We start from the raw sequence: 23,329 nt of genomic DNA, 5'->3' as shown, positions 1-23,329 counted from the left end.
TGCTGTGTGCAGGCTTCCTGGTATCCATGTCTGTTACTTAAGTCTCTTTAACTCCTTAGACGGAGACAGAGACATACATGGGGCGAGGTGGATCACACAGGTACATGTGTGAGGACCTGTGTGTCATGCTCTGGGATTCAAGGTCCAATGGAGGAAAAACTAATTTCAGAGTCAGAGCCAGACAGACTGGGGCTCAGATCCAGGGCTCTACCTGTCTGGGTTATCTGTGAACCTCAGTTTTCTCAGCTGCAAAATGGGGATAAACCACCATCCTTCACAAGCTGATCAGTGAGGAATTTCAGAGATACACTGCATAAAAGCCATGAGTGCCCAGTGTCTGGGGTGGCGATGGCTATTATCTGGTCAGTGGGGGGGCACTGTGTTTTATGCAATTCCAGGAATGGGAAGACACACTGAGCCTTGACTTTAGCAGGTAGAGAACTTAAAAGCAGCAACGACAGTAATAATATCTGGCGCAATGAGCTAAGTTCTGTGCACTAAACTGTCTCCCTAAGATACGAGGTCCTTTAAATGTCCCCATTTTATAGATGAGAATACTGAGGTCCCGAGGGGCCCAAGGTCACACAGAAAGGAAATGGCAGGTGGACTTTTGAGGCCAGAGCCTGCTCTGTTGCACTCTGGAACTGCTCTCAAGGAGGATAGGTTAGGCAGAGCGGACAGGAGGGCAAGTGCTATGGGCGTGTTGGTCACCCTGTGGATGGAGCAGAGGGTAGATAAAGCTAGAGGAATTGTTGGTTAGATCCCTGAAGGGCTGAACGTCAGCATCTGAGGCTGGGCTGGTCCTGCAGATTCGGACTCACCAGGAGTTGGAGGGGGAGAAGCAGCTCAGGAAATTATTTTCCATGCTTACCAGTAATTTCTGTATTTTTGAAAACATTTTCTCTGGATGGCGGGGAATGTTGGCTTTCTACTTGAAGGCATACCAGCAAGTTAAACTTAAAAATAACATCAACACCACAAGCAGTTACGATGCAGGCATCTAGCCTCTGCTTAATCCTTCTGGAATACACTTTGGGAGGTGAATTTGTTACTGTCATCAGAAGAAGGAAATTGAGGCACAGAGTGGGCAAGCATCTTGCTCAAGGTCACACAGCTGATGATGGCAGAGCTGCACAGCTCATACTGAATGGCCCACGTTAGATCTGTTCATTTTTAACGAGAGTCAAATGAAGCAAGAAGGACTGGCCCAAGCAGCATAAATGAGCTTCCTTATGGTTGATGAACAGGGGCTTTTAGGAAGTGAGCGATACCAGCCCAGACTGCCTCCTGAAGACCTGGACAAAGATGCCCTCAAAGCCGTGGGGAAGCTTTCCAGGAACAGGCAGACCAAGGAGAAGGACCAAAGATCCTGGAGGAAACAGCAGCAGTTCCCGCACAGGAATTGAGCTCCTGTGACCGTCAGTGTTGAAAAGCTCCTGGCAGGCTCCTTACAGCCCTGGACAAGCTTGGCTGTATCACCACACACAGACCCTCAGCAGCACCGTCACTGTCTCCCAATCTCCTTACAGATGTTCCTCCGAGAGCTTTTGCAGTCCTAAGCCCTGTCTCCACCTGTGCCACCAGCATTGGCATCCTCTCCTCGTCACCCTCGACTTCCCTGATTCCTCCTAATTCCGGTTCTTCACATCACCCTCACGGAGAGGAAACAGCAGCAGCATTCCTGGCGTTCTCACCATGTCCCCTCTTTTTAGTGCTTTTCCTCACTCACTCACACCCACCCTAGGTTGTGTCCCCATTGTACAGATGAAAAAACTGAGGCACAGAGAGGTAAGGGGAGGGGAGGAGCCAAACAGGGCAGGTGTGCTCAGGTCCTGGGCCACCTGCCTCCCAGCATCAGAGCGAAAAAAGGAGGGATGCGCCTGCAGATTGGAAACCCGATGGTCCCTCCCTGAGGTCAGGAAGCAGGTGCTGTCCACTGAGCTGTCTCCCCAGTCCAATGTCCCCCCTCCTCCTGAGGACAGGGCCCTGTCTGTCTAGTTCACCACCTGAAGCCACGCTGGCCCATCCATGGCAGGAGCTCAGAAAGGAAAGGCTAAATTGAAAGAGCACATCCTTGCGTGCATGACAGCAGGGACCGCCAAGCGTTGCAAGGGTGGGTGAAAGCCACGCAGCTTCAGAGTGGGCTGGGGAGTGGGGGTGGGCAGGGCTCTCAGAGTGACAAAAGCTTTTCTGCTCTGACCCAGAAATTCCAGATTCCAGGAATCTGCCCTCAGATGAATTCACACATGAGTAAAGAGATGGATGGGCAAGCATCGTCGTGACAGTCCTGGATTTAACAGCAAAAGATCAGAAACAATGCACATGTACATTGAAGCGGGGCTGTCCACACAATGGAAAACAGTGCAACTGTTCTTTAAAATATGGTTTTTGTGTTTTTTTTGGTATACTACTCAGCTTGCAGGATCTTAGTTTCCTGACCAGGGATTGAACCCAGGCCCTGGTGGCAGTGAAGGCACCAAGTCCAATCACACGGGCACAGTGCATGTGTGCTAGGTTGCTTCAGTCATATCTGACTCTTTGTGACCCCATGGACTGTAGCCCACCAGGCTCCTCTGTCCATGGGATTCTCCAGACAAGAACACTGGAGTGGGTAGCCATGCCCTCCTCCAGGGGATCTTCCCGGCCCAGGGATCGAACCTACACTTATGTCTCCTGCATTGGCAGGCGGGTTCTTTACCATGCGCGTCACCTGGGAAGCACCCTAACCAGTGGACCACCAGAGAATTCCCAACAGTGCAACTGTTTAGAAAATGAATGAGAAATTTATGTTCTCATGTGGAATTATCACCAAGCTGTAGGAACTGAAATAAGCAAAGCACAGGCCAGAGTGTGTAATAATGCTCCTCGGGGTGGAAGAGGGGTGAGCACACGTGGGTGGTGACCGTGCAGGATATACAGAGCGTCTCTGGAAGGAGTCTTAAGAAGCTGGGTCGCGTTTGCCTCTTGGGAGGGGAGCCCGGAACAGGGGTGGGAAGGAAACTTGCATCATGCAGACTTCTGCGCCTTCTGAATTTTGAAACATGAAAATGTCTTCCCTAGACCAACAATCAGGAGATGCAAGAGACATGGGTTTGATCCCTGGGTCAGGAAGGTCCCTTGGAGGAGGAAACGGCAACCCACTTCAGCATTCTTGCTAGGGAAATCCCATGGACAGAGGAACATGGTGGGCTATAGTCCATACAGTCACAAAGAGTCGGACATGACTGAAGTGACTTAGCATGCATGCACACTAACAACCCTTGTAAAATCACACAGGAAACTCATAATAGCATTGCAAAAAAAAGCATCACTTTTCACTGGGGGACTGTAGAAAGATGTTTTACCCATCCACCTCCCATCTCCTACCCCCGATACTACCCCTAGCCTTTGCCCTTGTGATTGCCCCTACCCGCAAGGCCTCCCTCCCTGGCCAAGCTCTACTCACCTCCAGGGCCCACCTCAGTCATCACTTCCTCCAGGAAGCCCTCCCTGACCCCTCCCTCACTGGTCAGCCACAGCTTTGCGCCCTTGGCCCCTGCATGCTCCCTGCCACACCCTGCTTATGCCGCTCCATCTGCTCCATCTGTGCAACCATCCCCCCAGCAGCCTGGAGGATGGGGACCTAGAGTGAGACTCCTGAGACCCGGCCCCCAGCTTCTCATCTGCCCCGACAGGCAGATGCTCAGGGAAATATTTGCTCAATAGATCGCTTTGACACAGGAACAAAATGCCTCCCAGAAGGGCACGGCAGTGAACAGCAGTGAATCAGGTGCAGGGAGAGACTGCACTGAACGCTAGTACTGCCTGGCCACCAGCCAAGCCAACTCTCTCATCGGATTTGCCTAAAAGCCCAGGTGGGGCCTGTTCACAGGAGTCGGGGTGGGATGTGCATTTACCTTGCTGTGTGCAGGGCTCCCGTTCTGCATAGCTTGGCCGGGCTTCACCAAGAAGGCCATGGCTGCAGCTTGCTGACAGCCATGTGATGAATTGCTTTCCGCAGAGGCGGCCAGGCTGACCCATCTGGCTCATCTCCAGAGGCCTTGGGTCACTCCTGAAGCGTGGGGCGGCCTGAGCCAGCTCCGGTGGGTCAAGTTCCTGCCTGACCTTGCTTGGTCACCCTGGGAAGGTCCTGTCCCCAGCCTGGGAAGTTTTGACCAAGCTGGGCCCTGGTCCCATCAGGTCCACCTGGGGCGGCAGGGGAACATAGGGTCCCTTCCAAGGGCTGGAATCTATGGTTCAGGCCAGAAAGTTTCCAGAGTCTGCCCTCGCAAAAGTGCCACCGGGAGGAATCACCATACAAAGCAGTGACCCAGTGCGAGGAGATCCAAAGTGCCACTCCAGGTGGGACTCCTGGCTCAGGGTACTAAGTGGCTCCTGTCTTCAGACTGTGATTTATTATGGAATCATCGGGTTACGCTGCCAAGACTGCTGTGACTTCTTTAATGGATTTTCCCCCATGGCCTCTCTGCTGAGGCCCCGAACGTGAGCAGTGGCGGAAGGAAGCACTCAAGGACACCAATGTCTGAACCTGGCGGGAGTGTCTGGGAACCAGAAATGGCCTTGACTGCCTCCGGCGGGCTCGGTCCTGCAGCTCAGCTGGCTGCTCACCCCAACGTCACCCGTTTCCCAGCTTGTCTTGAGCGTAGTCCCAGTGCTCAGAGTGAATGGCATTGTTCAAGAAAAAAAGGAGGGAGAGGGCAAAAGAGGCGAGTGGAAACCAGCGTAGTGAAGGTCTCTGCAGGATGCCACACAATCGGCAGTCACGGGGTGGCGGGGCTGGTTCAGATCATGAAGGTGAGGACGACATGCCAATCTGGGGACTCTGTGTGTGATGGGGCCATCTTCTAGGAGGTCCTGGAGGCTGGAGACAGGCATCTGCTTTCTTCCTGTTTCCCAGCACCTCCCCGAGGTCCCGGCGCTCACGTGGCAGTTAAATCAAATGCTTACTGAACAAATGAATGGGTGGATCCATGGGTAAACCCATCCAAGGAACCGTGGATGATCGTGATGACCCATGACACATCCCATGGGCTAATGAAGACGGTAGCAGCCTAGTGAGCCGATGCTCGCTCTCGGAGGTGCTTTCCTTATGTCTTGATGGCCTCCCAGGGTTCCTCAAAATCAATCTATTCATTTCATTCCTTGTGCTCTGGTTAGGCACCTGGGGTGTTAACTTCGAGGAAGCTGGGTGAGGCTGTGTGGGAACTCTTTGCATTGTTCATTTCAGCATAAAAAGTGAAAATACATTAAAATAAAATCAATAGGTTTTGCCTACTGCTCCGGGAGCCCTTGGTTTGCCTGTCCTGGTCCTTCCTTGGCCTCCCATGACAGCTGCTTCCAGGTGGGAACAGAGTTAGGAGGGTAACTCTGACCTTCCCTCCAGCCCCTCCCAAGGAGAGAGATGAAGTCTCTGATCGGTGAGCCGGGGGCACAGGGTCTGGGCTAACGTGACCCGAGCCCCCTCGCCTCTTCTTCTACCCCTGGGTCCTACACCCAGGTCAGGACAGGGTCTCCTTCCCAGAGAAGGTAAGTGGTGCTGGGTAGGGATGAGGCAGCGACTCTTAGCACCTGGCTTGGCAACGGGCTGCCCTACCTGCTTCCGCTCTGGTTGCACACCAGGAAGTTTCATGCCTCAGACTTTGGCCCCTGCTGTTCCCTCTGACTGTAAGACCCTTCCCCACCTCACCCATGTATTCAGCACCTCGTTGGGCTTCCTTCCTGAATGACTTCCCATTCCCCCAAGCCAGGCAGAACCAGCCCTTGCCTTCGTCTCACGTCCCAGGACACACTTAACCACGAGTGCATGGTGAAATGTTTACACCTGCGTCTCTCTGTTTCCCTGTGAGCCCCCAGGGCAGGGACCAACGTGATCTCACCTCCTTCTCCCTCATATCTTATTGCCTGGCATACGCTGGATTCCACAAATGTCTGTTGAATGAATGGACTTATCGGAAAGTTCTAAGTGGTTTTAATGTTCGAAAATGTAAAAGAGATAATGACTTCAATCAAGCATCTCCTTTGGTAGACAAAAATCTTTTAAAACGTGGGGAGGGGCCTCAGGTAGGAACATAACCAAACAGTTCTCTGCAGCTGACAAGGTTAGGAGCTATTAGATCAGGTCAGGACTCCCAACCTGGCGCTGCTGACACCTGGGCGGGACGACTCTTTGTTTTAGGAGGCTATCCCAGGCACTGGAGGGCGGTGAGCAGCATCTCTGACTTCTACCTGCTAGATGCCAGCAGCAGCTTCCCAGTTGTGACAACAAAAATATTGACATTGTCAAATTCTGCCCTGGGCGTGGGGGTGGGGGATGGGGATCACATCCAGTGGAGAGCCACTGGGCCAGCCACTTGGTAGGTTTGGGAACAGTCGATATTCCCTTTGCTGCCTGGACGTTTGCAAAGCTGCGCTCCTAAAAATGTGCAAGTCCAGTGCATCTCCTGAGCTCTGACAATCACCACAACTCCCTAAGCCACAGGCAAAGCCACTTGCCACAGAATGAGGGGTTTGATTGCTACCAATTTCTTAAAACGCTCTCTGAAAGTTCTGCTTCAAATTATTTATGGTGTGGAGGAAATGGCCCCTAGAGAGTGCACAGCCCAGTTCTATTTATAACTCCAGTGGTGATTTATTGACCTGGGAAGTGCTGCTGAAGCTTCGTCGAAGCTCTTGGTGCAAAGCCAGGATCCGTGCGGGGCTCAGGAGCTCGGGGGACGGCAGGAGATCATCAGACTGGAGGCCAGGACAGGACGTTCCGCCTTTTTCTTGCAGACATTGCACAGGGAGCCCTGGTTCCATGGTGACGGAAGCCTGGCATATTTCAGGATCAGCCATCAGTCCTGAGGGCAGGGGAAGCTGGAGGCAAAAGCACAATGAAATGGTCTCTGCTTCTAATGTTCATAAAAGCCCCTCTGACCCCACATTTTATCCAAGGAAGAGATGGCAATGGTAATGAACATTTATTGAGCACTTTCTGTGCCTGGAAGCTTCTAATACATTTCAGCGAGGCACACGCCATCAGCACTGAGTTATGGATGGAAGCAGAGATGGGGGTGGGGAAGGCTCAAACCCCGGGTCTGAAGGCCTGGGAAGACCGTGACTGGTATCTCTGTAGAGTGATGTCCTCTGTAAATTTTGTGTGTGGTTCACAGTGACAAGAGATGGTGACCTTCTCATTAAAAGGAAGCCAGTGTCCACTGGATGCCAACCTCCTTCCTCCCCTTTTTCATTTTTTCCTCTAAGCTCAACCATAAAATAATTGTGACATGTGACAAATTTAGTTACTGCCCTTCAAAAAATGACCCCGTTTTGCTTCTAGGTCATTAATCCCCTGGTGTCATTTAGAGTTCATTTTCACTATGGGAAGCTCTTACCCAAAGCCGGCCCAGAGAGACGGCTGGCAATCTGTTTTTCTGCAGGGCAGAGAGCTCTGCTCAATGCCTGTTACAACTGAACAGAACCAAGGCTGCAGGCGAAATACAATGCCGAGGATGGACGAGGTGTGAGCGTGACCTTCTAGAGAAATCACCCAACAGCTCCCTTCCACTGCCTCGTTCTTTTTCCAAATCCACTCAACAAGGCCTCCTATGGGCTCGGTACTGTGTACAGTACTGAACAAAGATATTTACATCAACCATTCTGTCATCTCGCGGTAAACTATCGTGTGGCCTTGAGATCATTCCGGTACAGGAGTTGTCATCCAGTGGCCTTCTATGGGATGGTGAGAACTCTGAGGAAGGCTGAGGAGCACCTGAGAAACCTGGAACCGTGAGAGTATTACGATGCGCTTGGGTTGGTCTGTTCATTCAATTTATGCTCCAACTTTTTCCTCAAAAGCTTGGCTATCGGTTTCTGCCCAATATCGCTGACTGCAGGCATTGGATGGTGTTTTCTCACATCGAACTCTAGACTGTAACCTCAACGAGGGCAGGAGGGACAACTTTTAACCCCCTCCATGAAGGCCCAGCACAATCTGGACGCATGATGCCCAGAGTGCCAGCTCGCGAGGCAGGCTGTCCGGGTGGGGACCCCAGCTCTCCAGCCGTGTGACCTGGCTACTTATCCTCTCTGTGCCACACCTTTACTCACAGTGAAGTGGAACGAATGTTGAGATCTGTTTTGTGGGTTTATAGTGAGTACTGGATAAGCTGATGTACTGCACAGCGTATGTAGTCAAGAAATGAAGGCAGGACTTCCCTGGTTTTCCTGTGGTCAAGCATTCACCTGCCAGTGCAGGGGACATGAATTTGATCCCTGGTTCGGGAAGATTCCACATGCCATGGGACAACTAAGCCTGTGAACCATGACCACTGAGCCCATGCTCTAGAGCTCTACGGGCCACAGCTGCAAACACTGAAACCCACAAGCTGTAGAGCCCATGCTCTGCAACAAGAAGCCGACGCACTGCAATTAGAGAGTAGCTCCCGCTCGCCACAGCTAGAGAAAGCTCGAGTGCAGCCACGAAGACCCAGCACAGCCAAAAATAAAGGAACAATAAAGACATAAATGTTAAAAAGAGATATAGGGGCCGGGGCTCTTTCTCATGGTTGTTCTCATCAGCATCTTCATTACGATCTCCTAGACTCCCCTCTCCTTCATGCTTCAGCCTTGTTTAATTTCTTGCCAGCCCCCCATGCTTTAGGATTGCTCTCCCCTCTGTCTTTGCAGTTACCATTCCCTCTGCCTAAAATGTCTTCTACCTGCCTGTGATAAGGTAGGTCTATGATCCAAAGTCAGGTGTAATTTTCCTAGAAAAAGATCAGAGCTGGAAAGACGTTCTCATTATTAGATAATGAGCCTGTAGACAAGTAATTCAAAATGAAAGCCATCAGTAAAAACAAACAAACAAACCTTAAGGGCAGTCAATAACACAGCTGTCACTTATTGAACACCTCCTGCGTCAGGCAGTATGGTAATTGCATTATGTGCATGATTTCATTGAATTTCCCCAGAGACCCTGAGAGGTAAATATTGGCTCCATTTGTTAGATTAAAAAAATTAATATAAGCATGAAGGCAGGAGAGAAGCCACAGGAAAAAAAACAATAATCATAGGTTGAAATAAAATGCTAAGAATAAGATCAGTTTCCTCCTAAGTAATGGTTGCTATTCTTTTTTCTTGAGCATCTCTTATATTCCAGACACATATTCAACTCTGCTTATCTGATTTTATCCTCATATCAACAGTAGACGTCATTATCCCCATTTTACGGACACAGTAAGTAATCTGCCAAACGTCACACTGAATTACAACTGAGATTTGAACTCAGGCCAGTCAGACTTCAAATCTCATAAGTAAAATAGGTTTTCTCTGGGAAAACAGAGTGTTGCTCTGGCTCCGACTGCATGCTACTAAGTCAGCTTCAGTCACGTCCGACTCTTCGGGACCCCAGGGACTGTAGCCCTCAGGCTCCTCTGTCCATGGTATTCTCCAGGCAGCAATACTGCAATGGGCTGCCATACCCTCCTCCAGGGATCTTCTCGACCCAGGGATCGAACCTGGGTTTCTTACGTCTCTTGCGTTGGCAGGCAGGTTCCTTACCACTAGTGCCACCTGGGAAGCCCTGACTCCGACTGGTTTGGGCATTCTGGACCAAACCTTGAGTAACTGCAACTAGGAAAGCTGGACAGAATGTAACAAAAGATCTACTTGAAAGCATCTGAGAGCCCCCAAAGACTGTGAGGATTCATGGGACTAAAATTCAAGACAGGAGAGAAACCAAGTGTAGCTGGCCCACATTTGAAGGTTGAATCTCCCCTCCAAGTGAAAGGGGAGCCTGTGTGTGAGGATGGCAGCTGAGAAGCACTAACAGAAAGCTAATCAAGACAGGAGAGAAACCAAGTGTAGCTGGCCCACATTTGAAGGTTGTATTTCCCCTCCAAGTGAAAGGGGAGCCTGTGTGTGAGGGTGGCAGCTGAGAAGCACTAACAGAAAGCTAAGCAGAGCTTTTGACAGCCTCATGGGGTGGGCAGGGGCTAGGGGAAGGACACTAATAAACATTACAGTCTTTTGCTTAGAATCCTGAAAGGCTGGGCCCTATGAATAAGAGTGACCAAGAAACAAACAAATCTGATAAGTATGAAACTCATCTCTGAAACAGTTCTGGTGTGAAGAATGGAAAAAGCCCTGTCTGGATGAAGATACTATCAAACAGAATCTCAAAATATGCCTTCATATTTTCTCACACATGATGTCTAGCACTCAATGAAAAATAACCAGACACAGAACACACAAAAATAACCAGAAACAGAACACAAAAATAACAACACAGAACACAAAAATAACACAGAACAAAAGAGAAAATTAAAAAACAGAGGATAAAAAGAGACTATAAGGGAAACCTGGTAGCTCATATGGTAAAGAATCCGCCTGCAATGCAGGAGACCTCAGTTCGATTCCTGGGTTGGGACATTCCCCTGGAGAAGGGATAGGTTACCCACTCCAGTATTCTTGGGCTTCCCTGGTGGCTCAGATGGTAAAGAATCTGCCTGCAATCTGGGAGACCTGGGTTTGATCCCTGGGTTGGGAAGATCCCCTGGAGGAGGGCATGGCAACCCACTCCAGTATTCTTATCTGAAGAATCCCATGGACAGAGGACTCTGGAGGGCTATAGTCCACAGGGTTGCAAAGAGTCGGACACGACTGAGCAACTAAATATACACATAAGGGAAACCGGGGCAGGGGGGGTGTTTTGTGGTCACTTTCTAGTTCTTGATCTGATGATGGCTTTATGAGCATAAATCGCTTCATGGCAGTTCATGGAGCTGTACACCTCTGAGTTGTACCCTCTTCTGTATGTGCATTACCTCTGAGCCATCAGGGAAGCCATATCTTCAATAAAACTGTTTATTTAAGAAATTAAGTGACTGGGACTTCCCTGGTGGTCCAGTGGTTAAGAATCTGCCTTCCAATGCAGGGGACATGGGTTTGATCCCTGGTTGGGAAATTATAAATCCACGTGATGCTGGGCAACTAAGATGGTATGCCACATACACTGAGCCTGAGCTCTCTGGAGCCCGCTTACCACAACTACAGAGAAGCCTGCGTGCTGCAATGAAAGATCCTGCATGATGCAACTAAGACCCGAAGTAACTGAAAAATAAATCAATATTTAAAAAAAAAAATTAAATGACTGATGTCTTCTCACCTTCAAAGAATCCAGTTCAGCTGTCCATGCTGGCCACTCAGCCTCAGGAATAGGCCAGGTCTCTGAATGCAAAGGTCTCTGCAGGACACTGTCCATTTGGGGATTCAGGAGGCATTTCTGAACTAGAAGAGGGTATGCCCAGTCAAACTTCAATCCAGAAATCTATTCTAAAAACCAGCAAGTCTCTGAGCCTTTTCATTCTCTTTCATTCCCAGATCCTTCACCCCCTGACAAAGTCCCTCTTTTGAAGGGTGCCTTTGAACTCTATGAGTGCCACACCCACATCCCTCTGATGGTACTGCCGTGGTCTTCGGGTATCCTAGAAAACTGCCTGCCTGCTTCACCGTCTACTGCCTGGCTATAAGCTCCTTCAGCACAAGGACCACCACCTCTGCAAGCCAGCTCATCTTTGTAAACCCTACAACACCGATAGGGGTCTGGAACGCAGCAGTCTTTTAGAAATGCTGAGTGAATAAGTAACTTCATCAATCTGGTACACGTCTTTCTTTCAAGGATGAAGAAGCTGAGCCCAGATGAAGGAGGAGGCTTGCACAAACTAGTGGCAGAAGCAGGACCAGCTAGAATTGATGTGCCTCCAACTGTGGAAACAGATGCCAACCCAGACTGCAGGGATGGAAGCTGAAGGTACAGAAGGGGCGGTCCATCCTGAGCAGCGGAAAACTGGAGCCAGGTCTCTCTTCCTATTTGTTGGCACCGTGCAACATACCAGGCACTAACATATCTGAAAAAGATCACGTTATCCTCCTTTTAAAGATAAGGGTCCCAGGCTCAGAGAGGTTAATTAACTCATCCAAGATCACACAGCTGGTAAGAACAGAATCTAGTAATAAGAATCTCTAAGCAAGCAGTTATCAAGAGCAGCTCAGTTGCCTAAAGGTAACATTATCCATACTTTCTTCACTTTTAGATTGATCATCTTAAAACAAAATAACCCTAAATACACCCCTAGGAAGCCTCCTTCCCCAGGGCTGACAGTCCACTGCACTGGTAAAATAAGGCTCAGGGAAATTCTTTTCTTTTTAATAATTAGAATAATAGAACGACAAAATCCCACCCATGTTACCATCTAAGTAACCCTTGTTGGTATTTTAGTTTATCTTCTAGCCTAAGCTGCCAGTCATTCACAGATACTCATGTACAGTTATATTAGTGGTATATATGTTCACTCCAGAGAAGGCAATGACACCCCACTCCAGTACCTCTTGTTTGGAAAATCCCATGGACGGAGGAGCCTGTTAGGCTGCAATCCATGGGGTCGCTAAGAGTCGGACACGACTGAGCGACTTCACTTTCACTTTTCACTTTCCTGCATTGGAGAAGGAAATGGCAGCCCACCCCAGTGTTCTTGCCTGGAGAATCCCAGGGACGGGGGAGCCTGGTGGGCTGCCGTCTATGGGGTCGCACAGAGTCGGAAACGACTGAAGTGACTTAGCATAGCATATGTTCACTCAGTCGTGTCTGACTCTTGGTGATCCCACTGACTGTAGCCCATCTACAGTCAGTAGATGTAGATTCCATGGATCCTCTGTCCATGGAATTTCCCAGGTGAGAATACTGGAATGGGTTGCCAGTTTCTTCTCCAGGAGATCCTCCTGACCCAGGAATCAAACCTAGGTCTCCTGCATTGCAGGTGGATTCTTTTACCACAAAGCCACCAGGGAATTCCCTCATAGTTGATAAGTAAGAGTTAATTAACAATACTGGAGTTTCCCTGAATAGTTTTTCACTGTTATAAATAACCTGGCATGTATATGCCTGTCCACTGAGCTTTTCCACACACAGAATTATTTACTCAGGATGAATTTCCAGGAGTGAAACTACAGGGCTGCAGAATTTGGCCATTTGCGTATGGCAGTATTTTTCTAACATATTCTCCTTAAGAGTGAAACAAAAAGGCAAAGCCAAGCAGGAAAGAGAGTGCAAGACAGCAGGCTCTGGTTTCCTTTAGTCGTCTGCACTTGACCGTGGGCGTTTCCCCACCCTGGCCCACCTGTCAGATTGTCTTGCTGGCCTGGACTGGTCTGAGTATGCAGACTCTTCCTAACTGAAAATCGCACTGACCTCTGACAAATGCCGTCATCTCAGACTCGACGTCCAGGTGGTGGCTTGTCTGGAAGAAAAGACATCCCAGCAGTTACTCTGCGTGACACAGGAGGAAAAGCCTTCCACACTTGACTACAACTGGAAAGAGCAGCCCCTGGCCCCTGCAGAAAGTGCATCCTATGGCTGGATCCACTTTCCTGTGTGTGCACACGTGTAGGCAGGGCGCCCCCTCCTCCACCCAGGACCTTCAGGGGAGTCCAGGATTTGCTCCCAACGATACAGGTGTAAGGAAAAGCTTCCATTTCCTTTATTCAAATTGAATCTCCAAGTGGAGACTGATGAACAGGTTTTAAAAGCTGTTACAAACATAGACAATGTGTTAAAAAGCAAATATATAACTTTGTTGACACACGTCTGTATAGTCAAAGGTCTATGGTCTTTCCAGATGTGAGAGTTGGACCATAAAGAAGGCTGAGCACCAAAGAATTGATGCTTTTGAACTGTGGTGTTGGAGAAGACTCTTGAGAGTCCCCTGGACTGCAAGGAGATGAAACCAGTCAATCCTAAAGGAAATCAACCCTGAATACTCATTGGAAGGACTGATGCTGAAGCTTAAGCTGCAATACTTTGGCCATTTGATGAGAAGAGCTGACTCACTGAAAAAGACCCTAATGCTGGGAAAGATGGAAGGCAGAAGGAGAAGAGGGTGACAGAGGATGACTTGATTGGACGGCATCCCCAGTGCAATGGACATGAACTTGGGCAAAGTCCGGGAGATGATGAGGGACAGGGAGGTCTGGCGTGCTGCAGTCCATGGGGTCACAAAGAGTTGGACATGACTTCGCAACTGGACAACAACAAAAAAGGCTGGGAGGGGGGCAGGGCGAGGAGGGCAGCCACACAAGAGAGTCTTCAGGAGAAATACTCTCTCTGCATGAAGGTCCTTCCAGCCCCTTGTGACAGCCGATCACTGAGCTGCCCCTGCGGCCCCTGACTGAGCACTCAGGAATCCAGGTCAGGCTGGACCCAAGTCCCTGCACCACTCCATGGACCAATTGTCCTCCTCTTCCCCACAAGTGCACAGGCTCTGGAAGAGCTGAAGTGGCAGTAGGAACTCAGCTAGTCGGCCTGGCGGCTCCCAGTGGGTTCAACAAGAGCAACAGCGGGATCTTCAAGGCAGGTTAGAGTTGATTCCAGACCAGCAGCCCAGATCTTGCTTCCTCTTGGGTTTTCCAGTGGGGAAGGGGCCCCGAGTGCAGTGTAGCTGTGATAGCTCCCTTCTCCCAACTCCACTGTGTCCACCAAGTATCTGCACCAGCCACTGCACCGGCCACCTTTCTGCCCAGAGGATTCTGCGCTCTCATTCTCTAGTGAACTTCTATGTATACATCAATACCTAATCCAAGTGTCTCCACCTCTATGAAATCTTCCCTGACTCCCCTTGGCTGAGTTCAGCCACCTGCCTATCACATAGCCCCTCTACACTGCACTGGGACACCTGGGCTCTTTGACTATCCCTCTAAATGGACTGACTAATCCAGAGACAAATATACAGGGGCGTGGATGATGGCCCTACCATCTTCTGATACCAATCCAATCACAGCACCACTTATCGGAAACCCTCTGCACCAGGCACAGTGCCTGTTCTCTCACTGCGTTTCCTGCCCCCAGAACACTCCACTCACACCTCCTAAAACTCTGTGTCTTCAAGGACCATGAGCCTTCACACCCCAGTGCCTTTGCACATGCTGTTCTCCCAGCCTAGAGGGTCTTCACACCATCCATCTACATCCTTAAAAGCCTAGTTTTGTGTGCTTCCTCCTCCAGGAATTATATTCCCAAATCAGTCTCCTTCTCTCCACTCACTGCTATGCTTCAAGGGAATGCTTTTGCTTGCACCTGGGTTTGGAGTTAGTTTTATTAGACACAGACTTCAGGTTTCCTTGGCCTTTGTATGCACAGAGTAGCCTCATAGGCACTAAACTACTTTCAGAGGCACTGCATTCAGTACGTGATCAGAGATCTACAGATATTTCTCCTGCTTCTTGTTTATCCCATTAGCCTGGAGAGGCGTGGAGCCAGGCAACCTCAGGTTGAACCTGGCTCTTCCGCCTACTGGTTCCATGGTCCTGGCCAACTCAGTTGAATTCTCTGAATCTTGCCCTCTCCATCTGCAGAGTGGAGCCACGAATATGCTCCTTGCAGGGTCTTGTCAGAACCAAATAAGAGTAAACATCTACCAAATGCTCCACGCAGAGTAATAGATGGATAAAGCCTCACCCTACACACTCCACTCCCCTGCCTCTCTCCCCAGGTAAATTTTTTTGGGGGATATTCTCCATAAAAGGCAGCAGATGAAGAGAAACTAATTGCCTGGATCCTCGGAGGCCCAGGCTTGGGGTCGTTGATTTAATGAATTAAGGGAGTTTAGGGCTCTCAGTTTCGCTGTTTCTTTCAAGATGAGATTCCATTTCCAAAGGCTCATATATAGATCTTGTTGACCAGTGCCCAGAGGAGAGCGAGATGTTTCCAGGACATGGAGAATGGAGGAAAAAGCAGGGCAAGAGGAAGTGGAATTAGCAGCTTCCTCGCCTGGTTGCATGTGTCTTTTTAAGGCTGGGGTCTCAATGACCCTCTGGTGTTAGTACACCAAGCCCCTGACCACCCCCAGTGGAGCAATTACTGCTTGACCTTATATCCTCAGTGAATATCTTTATGTGATGCAACGTGATGGGCATTTGAGGGGGGTCTCACAGAGCCCTACAAGAGCTTAGCAACCCCCACCCTGTGCTATCCAGGCCTAAAAGAGCAGGTGACTTCAGGAGGTGAAGGGTGAGCATTGGGCCACAGGGTGGCTATTCTTCAGGGTCTGGGTGTCTTTATCTGCCAAAGGAAACTCCATGCCCATAGAGAGGGCAGGGAATCTCACATCCCAGGAACAGCAGGGAGCCAGACAGGGATAAGACATCCAGTGCTCTGATGGATCTTCCATTTGCTGAGCTGACCCCACCCCCGCCCCCCCACCACCACCCCTGGAGCCTGCAGGAGGCTGGGCATGGGCCGGAGGGCACCCTTTCTCCACTGCCCCTTGGCACCCAAGCATCTGCCTTCAAAAGCGGATGACACCCAAGTGCAAGTAACAACAATGGTGTCTCCTTCTTGGCTTGGGAATGTCAACAGCCTAGGTCCTGGTGAAATCCAGAAAAAAAGAGATGTCCTGGGGCTCGGCGTCAGGAAAAAAGTTAAGGGGGCCCCAAGAAGGTGCCCAGAGCCCTGTTCAGTCAAGTCAGTTTGGGGCTGGGGTGGGACTGAGAACCCCCATGTCCATTTGGGAGTCCAAGAATGGAAGGAACCTGCCCTCCTCACACTCCCATCTCAGCTGAAGCCAGGGAGGTACCAAGACCTCATGTTCCCAGCTGAAAGACAGTGGGGGAACTGGCCAAGCTGGCCTCGTGGGATTCCCTGCTTCGGGACCAACGCTCGAGAGAACCTACAGAGCTGGGGAAGGGCACTAGGCCGGATGCAGGGCTGACCTGTGGACAGTGGCGGCCTGGACAATGAGGCAGGTCAGGAAGGTGGCAGCTCTGAGGGCTGGCCGCCCCCATCCCCCCCACGCGCTGTCCTCTGCCCTGAATGTCTGTGTCCCCCCAAAAATGCGCATGCTGAAATCTTAACCCCCAAGTGAGGGAATTTGGAGATGGGGTCTTGGGGGAGTGATCAGATCATGATGACAGGGTCCTCTGGCTGTCCAGAGGAACCAATGTCCTTGATAGAAGAGATGTTAGAGAGCTGGCTTCTCTGTCCACCATGTGAGGACACAGGGAGAAGGTGGCTATCTGCACCCCAGGAAGAGAGCCCCCACCAGAATCCCACCACGTGGCTGATTCCCAGCTTCCAGTCTCCAGGACTGTGAGAAATAAGATGCTTGCTGTTTCAGCCCCCCAGTCTGTAGTATTTTTGTTAAGTGAGCCCAACAGACCAAGACACTTTAGATGCAGCCCCGAGAAAGGGGTCCAGGGCCTGAGCCCACTGAGGCTCAATTTCTATCACCCACTCAACCAAGGCGAGAAGAGGAAGTTGATGGGAGGCGATCACTGACCCTGAGCCACTGCTATGGCGGGAGGGGGAGCACCCTCTTCCTGACGGGTGGAGCTCAGATGGACCCCAGCTCTGAACCCCAGCCTGCCACTCCCGGGTGTGACCTTGACCAGCTTTGACGCTGGGGCTCAGTCTCCTCCTTGACGAGGGGGGATGTTGGGAGGATGAAGTGAATAAACCACAGAAAGTGCTGGCTCAGGGCAGGCTCTGTGAGTCTCCCATCATCATTGCCTCCCGGGAATAAATGAACAGCAGCCTGTCCATATGGGATGCCCCCCTCATAGCCCACACCCCACCCTCCCTCAGGAGGCTGTGATTAACGGGAGCCCCCTCCCGAGTGCAGGGCTCCCAGGACCCGCCCTCTCGGCTCTGGCACGTGCCCCCTTCCTCAAGTCCGTTAAGTATCCCCCCAGCCAGTCGGGCAGCCCTCCTGGGCTCTGAGCCCAAGCCCAATATCCCCACCGGGAATTCCATCTGTGTTCTCTGAAATGAAAATCAGCACCAGTAAAACCCACTTCCTGCCCAGCTGCCAGCGGGAGGAGCTGCCGCCACCACCACGAAGGGTCTCCGTACCCCCAGGGCTCTGCTTGGCTGCCTGGGCCTTGGGTATTTGCGGCCTGAGCCATCTGGCTGCCATGTGCATGGCCTGCCTGGGACTCTGCAGCCCAGTCCAGCCCACAGGCCTGCTGGGATCATCTTCCCAAAGCACAGCAGTTACTGCTGCACCTCTTTGGCAGCTCCCCATTCACTGAAGAACCGGGTGCAAACCTCCTGTGGCCAGTCAGGTGCCCGTGACCTCGTGTCTAACCTCTCAGAACTTCTCCACTCGGAAGTCCCCTCACTCGAGCCATCCTGGAGCCCTTTTTGCTTCTTAAATACATCACGTTTATTTTTCACTGCCTTATATTAATATAGGGCTTCCCTGGCAGCTCAGATGGTAAAGAATCTGCCAGTAATGCAGGAGACCCAAGTTCAAACCCTGGGTCAGGAAGATCCCATGGAGAAAGGAATTGCTACCCACTCCAGCACCTTGCCTGGGAAATATCACGGACAGAGGGGCCCGGTGGGCCACAGTCCCTGGGGTCACATATTAATATCTGCACACAAGGATCGGCCTTGCAGGGACAACAGGGACGGACTCACTGAGGGCCTGGTCTGTACGTGCCAGACCCCTGCTGCTGCCCACATGCCCCAAAGGCCCACACCGCACCCAACACACACCGCCTCTCCACCCTGCAGTGGCCCTGCACAGAAACCCAGGTTCAAACCCAGCTCTGCTTATGCAAACGACTGAACACACAAAAGGCTGAGCTAGACAGCTGCTTGTAGACAGGTGTCTTTGGGCATGACTTGTAACCTCCTTGAGCCTCAGTTTTCCCATCTGGAAAGGTGGGGGGTGATAATAATAGCACCTCCCACACAGGAGGACTCCCTAAGTCAGTTACATAAAGCCCCCGTGGTGACACATGTCAGTGTTCCCTCCTAAGGCCACAGAGTAAGACAGTGGCAGAGCTAAAATTTGAACCCAGGGCTCCTGGATGCCTACCCCTTGACAACTGCTCACACGAGGACCAAGTTCCTACCTGTGGGACAGCCCTGTACAGGGTGTTTCATGAGTTATCTCCAACTGTCTTCATGTTCATTCTACCAAGTAGGATGTAATATTCCCATTTTACAGATGAGTAAAGCAAGGCTCAGAGCAATTAAGGCATACACATAGTCTCAATCTTCTCCTTTTTGACCCTCACTGTAATTTACAATTATTTCTCTCCTTGTCTGTGTGCACATTTTGGCCTGATTCATCATTTCTCCCCAGACCCCAGCACCATGCTTGGCTCGTGACAATAGGTGCTCAATAAATATCTGTGAAATGAAATGGCAGAGCCAGGCTTTTGTGGTTTGTGGAGGGGACAGTAAGCTATTCCTCAGATCAAGAAAATGGGGGTGTTCTTGGTGAGCTGCAGCCATGAAATTAAAAGACGCCTGCTTCTTGAAGAAAAACTATAACCAGCCTAGACAGCAGACTGGAAAGCAGAGACATTACTTTGCCAACAAAGGTTCATCTAGTCAAGGCTATGGTTTTTCCAGTGGTCATGTATGGATGTGAGAATTGGACTACAAAGAAAGCTGAGTATTGAAGAACTGATGGTTTTGAACTGTGGTGTTTGAGAAGACTCTTGAGAGTCCCTTGGACTGCAAGGAGATCCAACCAGTCCATCCTAAAGGAAATCAGTCCTGAATATTCATTGGAAGGACTGATGCTGAAGCTGAAGCTCCACTACTTTGGCCACCTGATGTGAAGAGCTGACTCACTGGAAAAGCCCCTGATGCTGGGAAAGATTGAAGGTGGGAGGAGAAGGGGATGCCAGAGGATGAGATGGTTGGATGGCATCACCAACAGGATGGACATGAGTTTGGGTAAGCTCCGGGAGTTGGTGATGGACAGGGAGGCCTGGCGTGCTGCAGTCCATGGGGTTTCAAAGAGTCAGACATGACTGAACAACTGAACTGAACTGAATTTGGTGAGCTGATTTGTAAAATACTGCAAAATGGGTCATGGCAGATTCAAAGTCACCTGTAAAGGAGGGAGTATAAGCTTATGATTGGCCATGGCCTTTCAGAATATCCACAGGGGAGACACCCTGGCCCCTGGGGAGGCCTGTCCGGGCCCAGAAGCACATCCTTCCAGGAAATGAACGTGTCAGGCTGATGACACCACTAACTCTCTCTGTTTCCATCCCAGGCTCCCAAATGACTCTCTGACTATAAATGTTGATTGACTTACAAACAAACCAATGAACCATGAACTGGACTTTGTAGATAACTCCACTATAGGAAGAGAACAGGCTGATTATTTTTTTATCCATCCAGTATTTCAGCCTGTGCATAGCTTGATCTCACATGAGAAATGATTGTTAGTGTTCAGGTTTATACCTCAGACTCTGAATTTGGTCAATGTAAGTCAGCCTGTCCAATCCCAATGAACAAATCGGGTCTAGTTTCAGAGCCTGCCAGACAGAACGGCCCCTGGGTGGGTGGGAGGGTTCACTGCGATGAGGCCTTCTCAGCCCACCGCCAGCCTCTCTCCCAGGAGACCCCTGGCACAGCCAACACCTTTCCTGGAACTCTGCTTTCAGTCCTGCCTTAACTGAGACATGGGAACTGTGCCAGGCCCCTCAGCAAGATGCCGACCTCTCTCTCCACCCCTATTCTGCCTCTGAAGAAGCTTGAAAGCCTCAGGCAGAGGGATGAGTGCTGGCCTGGGAGTCAGGGGCTCTAGGTTCAAATCCTGACTCTGAACCAAGTCACTGTGGCCCTGAGCAGGCCCCTTGGTCTCCTGGAGTTCACATGGGCTGTGTGGCAATTTGGATTAGAGGACACCTGATATCCTAAAGGCTGTAGGGGAAGGAAGGGACAGAGAGGTTTGGTCTGCAGAGGCTGGGCTGGGAAGGCCAAGCAGGGAGATGCAGACGTAGGGCTACACTATCAAAAGCAGGCCCCTCTGACTGCAGAGCCCCAGGGGGATGGTGGAGAACAGGGCCGGCTATATCCATAGCAGAAGCTGCATTTCCCCCTCGCACAATCAGGAACTGAGCTAGTTTGGTTAGGGGTGCTGCTAGCTGGTCCCCAGGAATGGGGTTGTGTGCCCAATGAGTGTGTGTGTGTGTGCTTGCGTGTGAATGAGTCTCCCAACCTCTCTGAGCCCCAGTCTCCTCTTTCATTGACCATTAAAAGAGGACATTCTCAATCATTTAGTTCATGACTTCATTCATTCAACAACTATTCCCTGCACAGCTTTTCCATGCCATGCACTAGAGAGACAGAAATGGTTAGGGAGCAGCTTTGGCCCCAACAGAGAGGCTGACAAAACTCCTCTAACAGTAGGGGGAAATTCCTCTAACTTGCCGCATCGGTTGTGCCCACGTGCCATGTGGGATCCAGGGCCAGCTCCTGAGCAAGGCCACACTGGGCCCTGAAGGACAGATATGGGAGGCTGCAGGGCAGACAGGAATCCTGCCAGAGAAAGTGGCAAGTGCTAAGGTCCTGAGGCACCCATGAAAGAAATGTCTGATGAGACAGAACTTGTATGGCATTGAATTAAAGGCACAGTTTCTGTGTCTGTCTCCTGCACCATGTTGTGAGACTTTCTAAGGTTAAGGATGACTGGATCACCTCCCTGTGCCAGCCCTGAGCAGAGGCGCTGGCATGGAGGAGCCATGTTCCAGGCAAGGTCAAGGGACAGAAGGGGGGAGGTCAGGGCAGGTCAGGAGGTGGACAGGCAGGTGGATGAGCCCACAGTCCCTACAGGAAGAGGGGCAGGGCGGTCTGTGGGGCCCTACCTCTGGGACCCTCGGAGCCAGGAAGGTGGCCACGTACTCGGCCAGCGCCACGTCATTCACCATGTTCTGCGCCATCCCGGAGAGCAGGTGGTTCTCCGCCCCGCGTCTGCGCAGCTCCTGAAGCAGGTGTGTGATCAGGTGGTTTCTCTCCCAGCACTTCTGGACCAGGGAAGCCAGCTTGGCCTGAAAGGATGAGGGTGAAGACATGACTGGTGGGGTCCATGGATGTTGGGCTCCTATGGGGGCGGGGTAGCTGAGTGGGAGGGGCGGGGCACTGGCTCCAGGTTTTGCTTCCCTCTGCTGCTGCTGCTGCTGCTAAGTCACTTCAGTCGTGTCTGACTCTGTGTGACTCCATAGACGGCAGCCCACCAGGCTCCGCCGTCCCTGGGATTCTCCAGGCAAGAACACTGGAGTGGGTTGCCATTTCCTTCTCCAATGCATGAAAGTGAAAAGTGAAAGTGAAGTCGCTCAGTCGTGTCCGACTCTTAGCGACCCCATGGACTGCAGCCTACCAGGCTCCTCCGTCCATGGGATTTAAGGCAAGAGTACTGGAGTGGGTTGCCATTGCCTTCTCCACAGCCCTGCCTTAGGACTTCGGGTGGCTCAGCTGGTAAAGAATCTCCCTGCAATGGGGAAGACCCAGGTTCAATCCCCGGGTTGGGAAGATCCCCTGGAGAAGGGAATGGAAACCCACTCCAGTATTCTTGCCGGGAGAATCCTACAGACGGAGGAGCCTGGTGGGCTGCAGTCCATGGGATTGCAAAGAGTTGGACACGACTGAGCGACTAACACACACACACACATACACACACACACCCGTCTTAGCTCAGCCTCCTTCCTGCCATCCCTCCCTTCACCCAGAAGCCAGAGGCAGCTTTGAAATCAAGGGGCCACACTGCTGCCCATCCCTTCTGGATGCCTTCTGGACGGGTCTTCAGCCCCTCCACCAACCAGCTATGAGACCAAGCTCCTCTCTACCCCGTGACTTGCTCATCTGTACAATGGGCATTGTTGCCACATCAAGACAGAAGGAGATGATGCAGACAAAGCACGCGCATTGGCCAGCCCAGGCAGGTGCTCACACATGAAAGGTAGAACCGTGCCTCTCCAGCCCCACCACTACAATGACCCTGTTTCTCATGCCTCGTGTTCCAGACACACTGATCCACTCCCCACCCCCAACACCCCAGAACTTCCTCACTACTCTTCTGTGGCTCCTACATGTCCTGAGCCCAGAAAAACCTTGTGCAGATCTGTTCAGAGGCCAGCCTGGGTAGTGCCACCCTGGGCAGGTCCCCCTCATGCTCAGAACTTGGGTCCCTCTGTGCCCAGGCTCCTGGCTCCTGCTGTCCCAGGAGTAAATCTTTACATCTGTGGTTCTGTCTCCTCCATAGCCTGGGAGCTCCTTAAGGGCAAGGCTGACACTCTCCTGGATTCCCTGCACTGTCCTCGCTCCATGGCTGTGCACAGGAGAGATCTGTTATGTGGGTGACTTGAGTGTGTGACCCTCTGGCCATGAAATGACCTCCCGTGTCTGTGCATGTTTGGAGGAGCTGCTCCACGGAGGATATGATGACCCCTTCCTGCCAGAATTCCCTTCCAAGCCCAGCCCAGAGAGGGTCAGGGACCTTTGCACATCAGTTTCTAGGCAATGATGCCCAAGTGCCCAGTACTGCCGGTA

General features: G+C 51.2%; 1 protein-coding gene across 1 annotated transcript in view; it reads right to left on the bottom strand.

Annotated features, from left to right (window-relative positions):
• Positions 1-6,609: 6,609 nt before the first annotated feature.
• The window catches only part of C6H4orf50 (chromosome 6 C4orf50 homolog), a 64,085-nt gene continuing 47,365 nt past the window's right edge, over positions 6,610-23,329 (bottom strand). Inside the window, exons 9-12 of the mRNA XM_070371902.1 lie at positions 21,649-21,831; positions 13,229-13,277; positions 11,147-11,268; positions 6,610-6,855 (exon numbers count right to left, since the gene is read on the bottom strand). Of these exons, the coding sequence (XP_070228003.1) occupies positions 6,610-6,855; positions 11,147-11,268; positions 13,229-13,277; positions 21,649-21,831 (600 nt within the window). The remainder of the gene's footprint in view (positions 6,856-11,146; positions 11,269-13,228; positions 13,278-21,648; positions 21,832-23,329) is intronic.

Source organism: Bos mutus, chromosome 6 (assembly GCF_027580195.1).
Source record: "Bos mutus isolate GX-2022 chromosome 6, NWIPB_WYAK_1.1, whole genome shotgun sequence".
NCBI classification, from domain to species: domain Eukaryota; kingdom Metazoa; phylum Chordata; class Mammalia; order Artiodactyla; family Bovidae; genus Bos; species Bos mutus.
Note: the sequence above shows the minus strand (reverse complement) of the source record. Positions and strands in the feature narration are given on the sequence as shown.